General features: G+C 43.2%; 1 protein-coding gene across 3 annotated transcripts in view; it reads left to right on the top strand.

Annotated features, from left to right (window-relative positions):
* OTUD5 (OTU deubiquitinase 5) overlaps positions 1 to 12,402 on the top strand; it is a 62,446-nt gene that overhangs the window by 47,855 nt on the left and 2,189 nt on the right. For 2 of the 3 annotated variants that reach the window (XM_058171843.1, XM_058171844.1), the window contains exons 3-8: positions 7,106 to 7,170; positions 7,971 to 8,127; positions 8,269 to 8,417; positions 9,976 to 10,161; positions 10,333 to 10,543; positions 11,944 to 12,057. In XM_058171843.1, the coding sequence (XP_058027826.1) occupies positions 7,106 to 7,170; positions 7,971 to 8,127; positions 8,269 to 8,417; positions 9,976 to 10,161; positions 10,333 to 10,543; positions 11,944 to 12,057 (882 nt within the window). The remainder of the gene's footprint in view (positions 1 to 7,105; positions 7,171 to 7,970; positions 8,128 to 8,268; positions 8,418 to 9,975; positions 10,162 to 10,332; positions 10,544 to 11,943; positions 12,058 to 12,402) is intronic. The other variant, XM_058171845.1, reaches the window with a different exon arrangement.

Here is a 12,402-nt window from a genome sequence, read left to right on the forward strand (position 1 = left end):
CATTAAAGTATTTTGTACAGTTATCTTCTAGGCTGTGGCATGTCCAGTCCATGGAAAACAACCCTCACAATCTGCACTCTCTCCGATGATACTGTTCACAAGGGGTACCAATAATAAATTTGTGCAATTGCTTTTACATATTGTACCCTCAAATTCTGAAGTTCTTGCCAGGCCTACTTCTGCAACTTTTGAATAGAAATGCAAAAAGTGGTGGATTAGAAGGATGCCAGACCTAACCTGGAATCTCTCAGGATAATTTTGAAGATGGAATTCTTCCGCAGTGTTTGGGGTGCTGCATTTTTATAGTTTATTATAATATTGTTCCTTTGTTTGATTTTATTATATGTTTTGTTCGTTGTAAACTGCTGAGAGTCAATCCCGATTTTATTCAATTCAATCAACTTATTAATAATTGGGACTTTTATTTATTTATTTATTTATTTTGCAAGCAAAGCCACATATGTTTTATTGGCAAGCTGTGGCCTCAGCCTTTATTGAATGGGGAAGGAGAATGACAAGGGATTTGATCAATAAAGATAACTTGGTTCCTTGAACGAGATAGAACTTGATTCCCTAACCTCAGGTTTGGGGGCTTCTTTTATCACTTGGATAAATAAAGGAAGTAATAGGTTCACTGAATGGTTCAACTTGATCCTTGAAATAGTTTAGTTTGTTTGTTTATATAAATCAATCAATCAATCCAGGGAGGGAAAGAGCTTTTCAAGAAAGCAATGATATACTGTACTGATGTATTCTACTAGCTAACTCACTGCAAAACAACATTTCCTGTGCTTTATCTAGTACAGATAGTCTCCCTTCTAAATCTAACACCATGCTTAATTTGTTTTTAGATGTTTTGGGGAATTTTTTGGTGTAGGCTGAGAATTTTTAGAACCCAAAGAGCACTGAGTTTCTTTGAAGTGCATTGTAGATGATCTTCTGGAGATTAGTCACTTGCCTCCACTTCCCATTTTAATGCAATTTACTTCTACCCAGAAAAATTACATTCTGATAAAACAGGGCTGCAAGTGAAAAGGACACCCAGAAATGGAGTGCCCAGTGTTTCTGACCAGGAAAGCTTCTTCCCCTTCGTTGTCTGACCTTCAAGTCTGCATTCTTCATTCTAGTTCTGGCCTTCATTGGAATGCTTTGGGGATTTTCCCCCTTGATTTTTCAAAAGAAGTATTTCTGATTATAAATTTTCGGGGTTTCCCCATTTCTGCTCATGCGCAGATAACGCTGTTTGATGGCAAAACAATAGCGCACATCTCTGAACATCGTAAGACAATACTCAGAATCCTGTGACCAAAAGTTACCTTCATCAGATCAATGTAAAAGGATGGCTTGAACTTGTGGGACTTAACGCTGACTAGCTTTGACATCCGTTTACTCAAGAGATCCACTGCCTAGTGACTTGGTTACTGATCAGTTAGCCTTTAAAGGACAGTTTCATCAGTACCTGTTGAGCTGCTCGGTGTTCTCAACTAATCATTAAGCAAGATGGATCAGCTTGTTAGCACTTGGCTTGATGATGAAAAAAGTGTGAGCAGGTCATGTTAGCTCTTAACTGCTTCTTCCCAGGTCTTTCAGAAATAATGCAAATGTGTGGCAATATCAACTAATCAGGATTGAGGAGCATCTCGATCGGTTTTGCACACACACTGAATCGGCAGCGCTACTCCTAAAATTCTCTGAATTTCAACCGTTTTGAAAGTACAGATAAGAGAGACAAGGATACTATGGGGTTATGGTCAACCTTATTGTAAAGCTTGGACTTCTTCACCCATGTGCCCTTGATTTCTTTCTTTCTTTCTTTCTTTCTTTCTTTCTTTCTTTCTTTCTTTCTTTCTTTCTTTCTTTCTTTCTTTCTTCTATGTACACTGAGAGCATATGCACCAAGACAAATTCCTTGTGTGTCCAATCACACTTGGCCAATAAATTCTATTCTATTCTAAGTTTGATACACATTCGTTTTACTGGGATATTATTGCTGGTTGGAATGGTGGGAGTTGAAGTCTTAGCCTTCTCTGATAAAAGAAAGTGTTTTGGGTTAGAATGGTATTCTTGGTATCTGCAGATAACATAGCTTACACTGGTGAATGCTTCGTGAAGTGTTTCATTTACGCAATTGTCTATTCCAGCAGTTTTCCCTAGAAACAGATCAGTTCTTGAGGTAAGAAGCATTCTTGGAAAGTAAAAGAACTGAAAAAGGAACATATAAAGTCAGAAGCTTTTGTTCTTCAGCACTTTTGCTGTCACGTTTTTTTTAATGTAACCACGAGATCCTTAACATTCCTCTTTATTTTCTATAGCCTTTCCTCCTCTGTTTTAAGCGTCTGGCTGAGGGAATAGCATCACAGAGGCCTCTTTAAAAAAAACAAAACCCCAAGCAAAACCCCAAGCATGTCCTGGAAGGTAGTGCAGAGATCCAAAGTCCCAGTGATACCTGTTTCTTCTATTTCTAACCCTAGTTGGTGCATCTGTGTGTAGTGTGCACATTCACCAACAAAACCGAAGCTTAGCATAACCGCAACCCCAGTTTCGGAGAAAAGCCCATGTCCCATGTGATTTGCTGGAACTGCTGGCTTTACTTCTCCACATCAGAAACCACATCCTTGTTTACATGGGGGGGTTGAGATGAGTCACTTGCTCCCATGATGCAGTGTGCAGCAGCCCGCCAAAATGTTTTTGAGCAATCTCAAATACTTCGACTGTTGCTTTGTCGCTGCTCCCTGATGAGAGGATGGTAACAGAATGGGTGGATACAGCTCTAATGAGACCAGGTATCTCCCATTGGGGTCATCTAATAGCTCCTGTCTCCTCTCTTCCACTGTACAGAAAGTTCCAGAACGTCACTGGCATAAAAGGGGCTTTGAGGATGGGGTTCCTTCCGTAACACCATGTTATTGCCATGCCATGTGCCACTCTCCTGGCTATTCCGCCTTTCCTGCCCTGCTAAATTCTGAATCCGTGCAATCTTGTGGCAGGCCAGGGGTTTTTCCTCCCCCTGAGCATAATGCAAGGAATCCTCATTTAGCAAGTCCCTTGTTTAGCAACCGTACACAGTTAATGACAAAGATGAAAAAGTAGCTTGACGGACTTCACAAGTCTGTAAATCAAAGGAACACTGAAATAAGAGCATGGTCACTTAGTGACCAATTTGTTTAACAACCAAGTTGCTGGTCCCAATTGTGGTCGCTAAATAAGGACTACCAGTAGATGCCCATGTATGTTTTTAGTTACTGTAATTTTGATGCTACCCAACTCCCAAGTGACTTCTCTGCAGTTCACAATGTAAACCAGTCAATAACATAAATAACAAAAAAATACAAAGGGGGAATGTTTGGTGCTGGAAAGCTGGCTAGTGCATCATTTGACTTCTCAGATGAAGCTACCTTAAGCAGCCAGGGCAGAATGGAGGAAGCGGTTGTCCCATGTTCCTCCACATACAGCTTGGAGCCATGCACTTCAGTAAGGATTGGATCTCTAGAATGACTGACATTTAGTTTGCAGTTGAGCACGTGGAAGAAGACGGCATCACTTTTCTTTAAACCTCTTCAAAAGACCTTGGCCCGGCCCGCCCAAGAACAACAAGAACCTGCTGCTTTACACCTACTTTCATTGATGTGCCTTTCAAATGAGGGTGGGTGGTGGGTGGGGGTGTTTGTTGCTCTTTGCTCCAGATACACCCCATGAGGATGTTGTGGTTCCTGGCAGCTTCAGAGGAGTTGCACAAAGAGTTTTGTCTATGCCTGAAGCAATGGCAGATCTGCTTGGCGGTTGTGAAGGCAGGAAGAGAGGCAAACAGGGAGGGCAGAAGGCAGGGTGCAGAAAATGGGAGGAATTGTGCCTTACAAGGATTTAGGTAGAGGCAGGAAGCAGGCATGGTGGAACCTGATGCCGTTGAGGAAGGAGTCCATAGGTCTCATCCTAGAGGGTTGGTCATGCAGTTTTTCCTGCTTTTGAAGATTTGTTTCCTCGGCTCCACTTGCTCTTCCCCTGCCATGCCAGCTCCACTGAATGGAAAGATGCAAAAGACCAAATTCTCCCTCACCATTGCTACAGCAACTTACAAGCTGTAACGCACTGCATTGTCGCCTAGGCTTTGCTTTCCACCAGGGTTAGACTGTTGCACTCATCATCCCGCAACCCTTGATCAGAGTTGTTAATGAGAGTTGTAATTAAACGCATCTGGAAAAAGGCTGCAGCAAAGTAGTGCCTATGTGGTTGAGGATATCTCCTTATTATAGGTAGTCTTCAACTTACAACCGTCGCTTATCAACCGTTCAATGTTCTAACACACACACATCCAGGGCTATTTACAACCTAGATGTGAAGTTCTGATGTGTCGTCGTCGTTCCCCTCCCCCATACACAATCAGATGATTGCATTTTTGGTGCTCAGCAACCAACCCACACTTATGGCTATTTGCAGTGTCATGTGACTGCAATTTCTAGCAAAAAGCAACAACACCAAAGCCCATTGCACTTCACTACCATCACATTTGCTTAATGACTGCAGTGATTCACTTAACAACTACTGCAAAAAAGGTTGTAGAATCAGGTACAATCAGACGCTGGCCCACTTAATGACTGGCATGACTTACAGCCAGAGGTGGGATTCACTTCCCTTCCCTACCAGTCCACAAATGTGAGCGCTCAGCCATCCGTGTATGCTCTTTGTTCACCTGGCCTTGAAAACGTGGCTAAATAGGACGGCTCTTTGCTCGTGCATGCGCCTGGCCTCAAAAATGTGGCTAAATAGGACGGCATTACATCTGGGAGGGTGGGCGGGGCCTACCGCAGTTGCCGCTACAGGTTCAGCCAAACTGGACGGAATTGGCTGAATCCCACCTTTGCTTACAACTGTAACTCCTGCCTCAATTACAATTTTAAGTTAAAGATACCTGTAGTTCCTTCTTTCTTCTATAGAGAATGAGTAGATGGTCTGCAAAGAGTGCATGAGACCCCATTTTACACTTTGCTAAAGGCCCCTGCACCAAGATTGCCCCTCTGAAATGAGCTTCAAGACATAGAAGTTTTCAAGCCCAACTTTTTTTCTTTTGCAAAACTATAAAAATAAAATTATTTTTTATTTTAAGGCTCCAGTGGTCTCTCTTCTCACCTCTTCAGCCCAACTGATTGAAGAATAAGATCATATTGCCACGATTTGCACCAACAATTGTAGGGTATGATCCAGGGGTGAAATCCAGCAGGTTCTGACAGGTTCTGGAGAACCGGTAGCGGAAATTTTCAGTAGTTCAGAGAACAGCAAATACCACCTCTGGCTGGCCCCAGAGTGAGGTGGGAATGGAGATTTTGCAGTATCCTCCCCCTTCCATGCCAACAAAGATGCACCAAGCCCACGAAGCCACGCCCACAGAACCAGTAGTAAAAAAAAATTGGATTTCACCACTGGTATGATCCAAAAGTACATATAGCTCAACAAAGAAATCCCTCACACTGATTTTGCTGTGTTTAACTGGATTCTCAAGGAATTCCTCTTCGTTTGTGATCCCATTTCCCATTTTCTTTGGGTTTGACTGCTCCCGATTCACAAAAAATACTTGAACCGTGCATTTGTGCTTCGATAAGAACAGAACTTGGAATCTTTTTTTCCAAAACAGTCTGAATGAGATCGACTTTCCCAAATCTAGTGCTACTAATTGAATTAACTTAATTCAATAATTTAGTTAAATTCTGTTATGTCAGTTGCAGCAGGAGACGGAAGCAGAAACTGTTTAAACAAATCAGAATAGGAAGAAGTGTTGACACTTTTCTGTAAATGCTTCTTTGATACGCTATGGTGCTGTCTAACGTATTTATTTTCCAGAAATATTCCTTTGCCTGCCTCTCATTTTGCGTGATCCTCCTGAACTTTGCTTTTTCCTCACTTGTCTCTGGAATTATCTCTATCTAACCTGCAGAGACTTCCATTTTAAGATGGGAAAGCTGCTTGGTCTTGCTTTTCTTGCCTTTTCATCACCTATTATCAGTTTCATTACAGTTTCATTTATTCCCTCATTGTGGTTTTAGTTGATGAAAAATGGAACCAGAGTTTACAGGTTTTGATTGCTAGATTACTCAGCGAAAGGTTTAGTTTGACTTATTTTTGAACCGCAGGTAGAAGGATAGAGTTATGGCAAAAGGGGGAAACTAGTACTAGAAGAAATCTTTTTAAGTTTAACGGATGTCCCTGATCAAATGTTTTTAACTGATGGTGGGTTAAACAAAACATATAACAAAGATGTGTTGCAGATGGTACTAGTAGAATAAAATTACATACTATAAAGGCAAACCCCTGATTCCATGTTTATCTGCCATGAGAGGATTTGAAGCATGATGGAAGTTGTAGAATTTGATCAACCAAATCTCTCAAAATGAGACATGGGATTAGAAGTACTTGTCTTCAAGAAAGTATTGAATTGTAGAAGCCAAATAATGATTGCTGGCTTTGCATTTCAGCTTAGGAGAAGGAGAGAAGCCAATGTCTCTTATAGCATCTCTTATTTCTTCCTCCCTTGATTTGCTGTACTGCTACACAACTTGTATTTTTTTAAAAGGAGGGAAAAAAAGAAATAAAAACTAAAAACTTGTTTCTTTGCTCAGAAAAAATCTGGAACTGAATTTCCATCCCAGTTAAAAATAACAAGAAACTGATCTGAAGTTGGAGGGCCTTCTTGGCTGCAGATTCCAAAAGACCTCAATTTTTTACTCTTATTGATCATTCTTCAGGATCTTTGGGTAGCTTATATACAGTCAGAAAACTGGTGGCCTGGAAGATACGACACCAAAAGAAAAAGAAAAAAAAAGCAAGGAGTAGGGCTGGGTGAGGAGCAAACCTGTTGGTATTAATTATTAAATAGTAATGCTTAAAAGGTTAGTAACAGTAAAGATGAAAAGAAAGGCTGGGAAATTGGTCTTCAGGCATCGCTGACGATGGGGTGGCTCCACCTCTCATCTTCTTCCCAGGGGTCACATAGCCTTCCCCATTAGATGCAAGGAAAAAAACGGGATTGAGGCCTGCACCTAAGTTTTTCTAGGCCTTTCTCGGGAAGCCAAGAGTGATGTTGCATTGACACTGCTCTCCTGTTTTCTTTTCATAGCTGACCAGGTATACGGTGACCAAGACATGCACGAAGTGGTCAGGAAGCACTGCATGGACTACTTGGTGAGTGAGAGCGGGAGTGCTGTGGAGGGCAGATTTCCACCGCCATCTCTGAGTCTGACATTCAGGACTGCAGCTGTCAGGCATCCTGGCAAGAACCAGGGCAGATCAGGTTAGACTCCTGGGCAGCTGTCTCTGGAAAAAGGGCCTCTTTCCTGCACAGGAATTTCCCTGAAACCTGAAGCTCTGTATCTGCTACTACAGTCATCAGTTATCCAGCCAGTGAAGGAGGAAAAAAAAAAAGGCCTCCCTTTTTTTTAATTTGCGTCTGCAACTCATAGCTGCATTTCACTGTTAAGAACAAACCCAAAGCATTCCTGTCCCCCCCCCTCATCCCCCACTCCCCCAAATTTGCTAACACAGATCAAAAGGTGTCAAGACTAAATCTCAGCATTAACCAGCTGCTTCTAAAGGTTGAGGTTCAGGCAGCCATCTGTGAATGGCTTGCAAGCGATAGGGGCAGCATTGGCCTTGTACAATCTCATCGAAAGGGAAGCGATTCTGCAAAATTACTTTGGGTATGCTGGAGGAGAAGCTGTTTCCCCCCCTCCCCCCAAATAGTTCCCATGTCTCTGGATTAACTCAGTTGTACAGGTGGCCTTGTTTAAACATGACTCCCACTGCTTGAGCTCCAGTGACACCCCTTGATCAAGGGAGCCCTTTTTCCCCACTGACTGGATAAAGCGTCAAGGATTTATATTGAGAGCCCTCCTTTGGAAACTTATTGTCCTGCCCTTGCTTCTTTTGCCCACCTGGGACTCTTGTCTGCTTCCCTCTCACCTTGAGGCCCTCCCTCATTTCAGATGAAGAATGCCGACTACTTCTCCAATTACGTGACAGAAGATTTCACCACTTACATTAACCGCAAGCGGAAAAACAACTGTCATGGCAACCATATTGAGATGCAGGCTATGGCAGAGATGTACAATCGACCTGTGGAGGTTTACCAGTATGGCACAGGTATAGGCACCTGTCCCCTGTTTCAGTTGCATCCCTGATTCTTCTGAACTTCCATCCGGGCAAGTGGAGTTGTTACTTCCCTGCCTGTCCTTCAGAGGAACCAAGGTCACCCATCCTGTCCTGCCATTTTTTCCCTTCCAGAGCCCATCAATACTTTCCATGGCATCCATCAGAATGAGGATGAACCCATCCGGGTGAGCTATCACCGCAACATACATTACAACTCCGTGGTGAACCCCAACAAGGCTACTATTGGGGTGGGACTAGGGCTGCCCTCCTTCAAGCCAGGGGTGAGTTTTTCCTGGTCAACATCTGGGGGGGGAGGAGGTTTTTTAGGATGGGCAAAAAGTTGGTGGCCAACGTCCTGCTCCATTCTCGTTCTTCATGACCTGGACTATTAGCTTCACTATTATCTGGGATAATAGCCAGGAACGTGGCCACAGTCCGGCTTTGGATGATTGGAGCAAAGAGAATTTTATAAGTCAGGAAGGTTATGAGAAACTTGCATAGTGTGTTTTGTGAGCACAACTTTCCAATATGGACACACAGCATTGGGGGGAGGGTCTAAGCAGTGGTGGGCTGCTGCCACCGGTTTGGGCGAACCAGTAGTTCTGACGAGGGCTGGCCCCGCCCACCTACCTGGCGCTATCACGCTATATAATCGCTGGTTTTTCAATGCTTTGCAGAAGACGAGAGAGAGAGAAGCAAGAGCACACATGCACTCACATTTTCAATTCTGGGTGAATCGGTTGTTAAAAGGGCAGCAGCCCACCCCGGGTCTAATGTCTACATTTGGCTTTTGGAGCTACATTCCAAAAATGGACATGTCTAAGATTAAGTAATAGCTGGACCCTAGGAAAACTCTAATTCTGATGGAATTTTAACTTAATTCAAGTACTTAACCATGACTATCTTATAATTATTTTCCTTGTAATCATTATGTTACTGTTTTCCTTTTCGGTCTCATTCAAAAATATATGTTGACGGCAACATTTGGAGTGAAGGATGCTTGGGGAGAGGACTGCACCCAAGATTTGGGGGAGCTTTAACATATGCACCTCTTTCCCAAAGAATAAAACAGTTGCTCCAATAGAGCTTTGTCACATTTGATAAAAATTAATTTGACCCTACTTTTTCTGTCTTCAGAAATAGATTTTAAAATGGATAGCTTTTTTTTAAGCTGTAGTGCAGTGTTTTTCAGCCTTGATGACTTTAAGATGTGTGGACTTCAACTCCCAGGATTTCGCAGCCAGCACGTTCATACGTGCACCAGCTAGTCCACACATCTTAAAGTAATCAAGGTTGAGAAACACACCGCTGTAGTGCGTAGGTCGGAGGTCCCACATCCTATAGGGACAAGAGAATCTGTTCAAATCATGGCCTGCTACCATCGTCATCTTGATATCTCTATACACTTCACAAGGAACCACCTGGCCAAGCAGCTCTAGCACCTCTTTTCATGCCAGCCAGGGAATTCTGGAAATTTGAAGTCCACATATCTTCAAGCTACCATGGTTTAGAAACTGTTTCAGCCTGGTCCCTCAGCTGCTAGGAGACTACCGTTGGTCTCCTTCCCAGATCTAGCAAAGCAACCGTTCTCCAAGGCTGTTTCTATGTTGTTTATGGCGATTTAATCCATCCCTTCCCTGTATCGGGGAGAAACTGAGCACCTGCCTGTTGTCTGTTCTCCCTAGGTAACCACCGGGGAAATGCTTCCCATTCTGCCCCAGTGCTGGTATTTGGAGGGATATTCACATTTTGCAGCTTCTCTGTTTTAAGGGGGGGGGGGAAGGCTTTGGGTTGTTGGGACTGCGATGGGATTGCTAAATCTCCTTTTGCTCCTTGTAGTATGCAGAGCAGTCCTTGATGAAGAATGCCATCAAGACCTCAGAGGAGTCCTGGATCGAGCAGCAGATGCTGGAGGATAAAAAGCGAGCGACCGACTGGGAAGCCACCAATGAGGCCATTGAAGAACAGGTCGCCAGAGAGTCTTATTTGCAGTGGCTGCGTGACCAGGAAAAGCAGGCCAGACAGGTTTGGCTCTCTTTTCTCTTTGCACAGGAGGCAAATAAGAGCTGTCGGGACACTTTGGGGTCCCTGCAGGACTGCAGGCATGGGCATGAGTAACTAGTCCTTTTTGGCAACGGAAATTTTTAAAAAGGCCATAGTCCCCTGACAAGCGCCCCCTTGCTCTTCTTCCCTCAGCCCCGCAAAGCCAGTGCTACTTGCAGCTCTGCCACGGCGGCCGCAGCGAGCGGTTTGGAAGAATGGAGTGGTCGTTCCCCACGCCAGCGCAGTTCAGCTTCTTCCCCAGAACACCCCGACCTGCACAATGAGCTGAACGCTGCCAAACCCCCTTCTCCTGGAAGCACTGCAGCCCTAGCACTTACCAAACCCCCCTCGCCCTGTGCTCCAGGTGAGTGCTCTGTGGACTGGGGTGTAACGCTGTAAGATAACTGGGGTGTAATGCTGTAAGGTAGTTCTGTGGATTGGGGTATAAATGCTATAAGAATCACGCTGCCAGACACTGCCCTATAATGTCTTCGCTTGTAATGTTTGCGACATTATAGGGCAGTGTCTGGCAGCGTGATTCTTACAGCATCCATAGACAGGGCCTGTGGCCTCCCAATGTTAAATAACATTCTCTTACAAAAAAATCTGGGGTCTCCCTGGATTACTACATTTTATAAGACTGCAGTATTGTCATGCAATATCCCTAAATTCTTAATACCATAAGTTTTCGGACACTTAATGTTTCTGGCATGAGGCACTCAGACCCTTACACGAAAAGCTTGCTAAATGAATTGGGAAGTTGACTTTTCCGTGAGACACATGTCAAACAAGTGCCAGCACATCACTTCAGTATAACAAAACACCTGCAAGATTTTTGGGGGGGAGGAGGGAGAACAAGGCTTCCATGTATTTTCAATTGTCAGCCATAAGACAGGGATGGTTGTGCAACTTGTCAATTTCCTGCCTACATAGGAAATAGTTGCCCTGGGTTTTCATCCAGGAACCAAGTTACTTGTGCAATAGTATTAAAACCATACTGTAGATGCTACTAAACAAACTATAACATACCTTAACTTACAGAGACTGGACCTTCCTTTTGAAGGTGCAAAGGGTGACTGGAAGGGCACTGTGCTTTCTTCCTTCATAGCTGCATCCTTCCCACCAGTTTTAAATTCTGACAATGCAGTTTGGAGAAAAACAGAATAGAAGGTAAACTGATTAGAGCAGGAGCGAAAATGAGAGAGCTGATTTTGCATACAGTCAGAAAATTGCCAGGCACTTTTTAATTGAGCTCTTTGAGAAACTATATTAATGAAAATATAATAATGTGTTAAAGTCTACTTGAACAAAAGTTGGAGACAATACCCTCTTCAGCCAAAATATCTAATTTTTAAGTACATATAACTAACATAAGTAAATGGATGATGAACTTGGGTCATAATTTATGTGTCATAGCAGAATCCGCACCAGTTTTTTTAACCCTTGTGCATTGCATTAGGATTGGTAGCTACTCTTTTTTTGTTTTTTAATGAAAGTTGAAATTCTCAGGAATCCTATGTTGTCTCATTAATCCTTTTATCTATGCTAGTTTCTGCCTTGTAAAGTTGTGACAGTCATTTTGCATTTCCAAGGAATGTAGATCTTGCAGGTGTTACTTTTCAGGAGAAAACAATTGTTGGCATTCCTTTAAAGAAAATTATACTTATGTAAACTTCCAAGTCTTCAGATAACCATCTGCAGTAGGGCACTCAGTTCTGAACCCTGCAATGCAAAGTTTTCATTTGTAGTTTCCACCTCTCACAGGTACAAGCAGCCAGCTGTCTGCAGGCGGCGGGCGAGTAACCCCTCCCTTAGTGTCGTTGTATCCAGCCCTGGAGTGCCGGGCAATAATGCAACAGATGTCGCCTACAGCATTCGGTAGGTGCCCTCATTTTGCCCTGCAGAATGACTGGAATCTTGGATTAGCCGGTTTTCAGCTTTCATACCTTTAAAAAGCAACACCTTCTGGCGCTGAAAGCCATGCCAGTGTTATAGTCTGTCTCTTTAGTTTCACTCTACAGAATCTCACATGTTAAAATGCTCCCAACCTTTGATCCTTAATCTTGTGGACTGAATGTAAAGGTTTAAACTGCCCTTCTCCAGGTTTTATACAAAACAGCTGGCTTTTACACAAGATGGCGTCATCTAGTAGCTGCGGCCACGCAGATTTCCGGAGCAACCAAATCTTAAAATTTATTTATCCACAGTGTGATGGTGATCATT

Source organism: Ahaetulla prasina, chromosome 2 (genome assembly GCF_028640845.1).
Source record: "Ahaetulla prasina isolate Xishuangbanna chromosome 2, ASM2864084v1, whole genome shotgun sequence".
In the NCBI taxonomy this organism is placed as follows: Eukaryota; Metazoa; Chordata; class Lepidosauria; order Squamata; family Colubridae; genus Ahaetulla; species Ahaetulla prasina.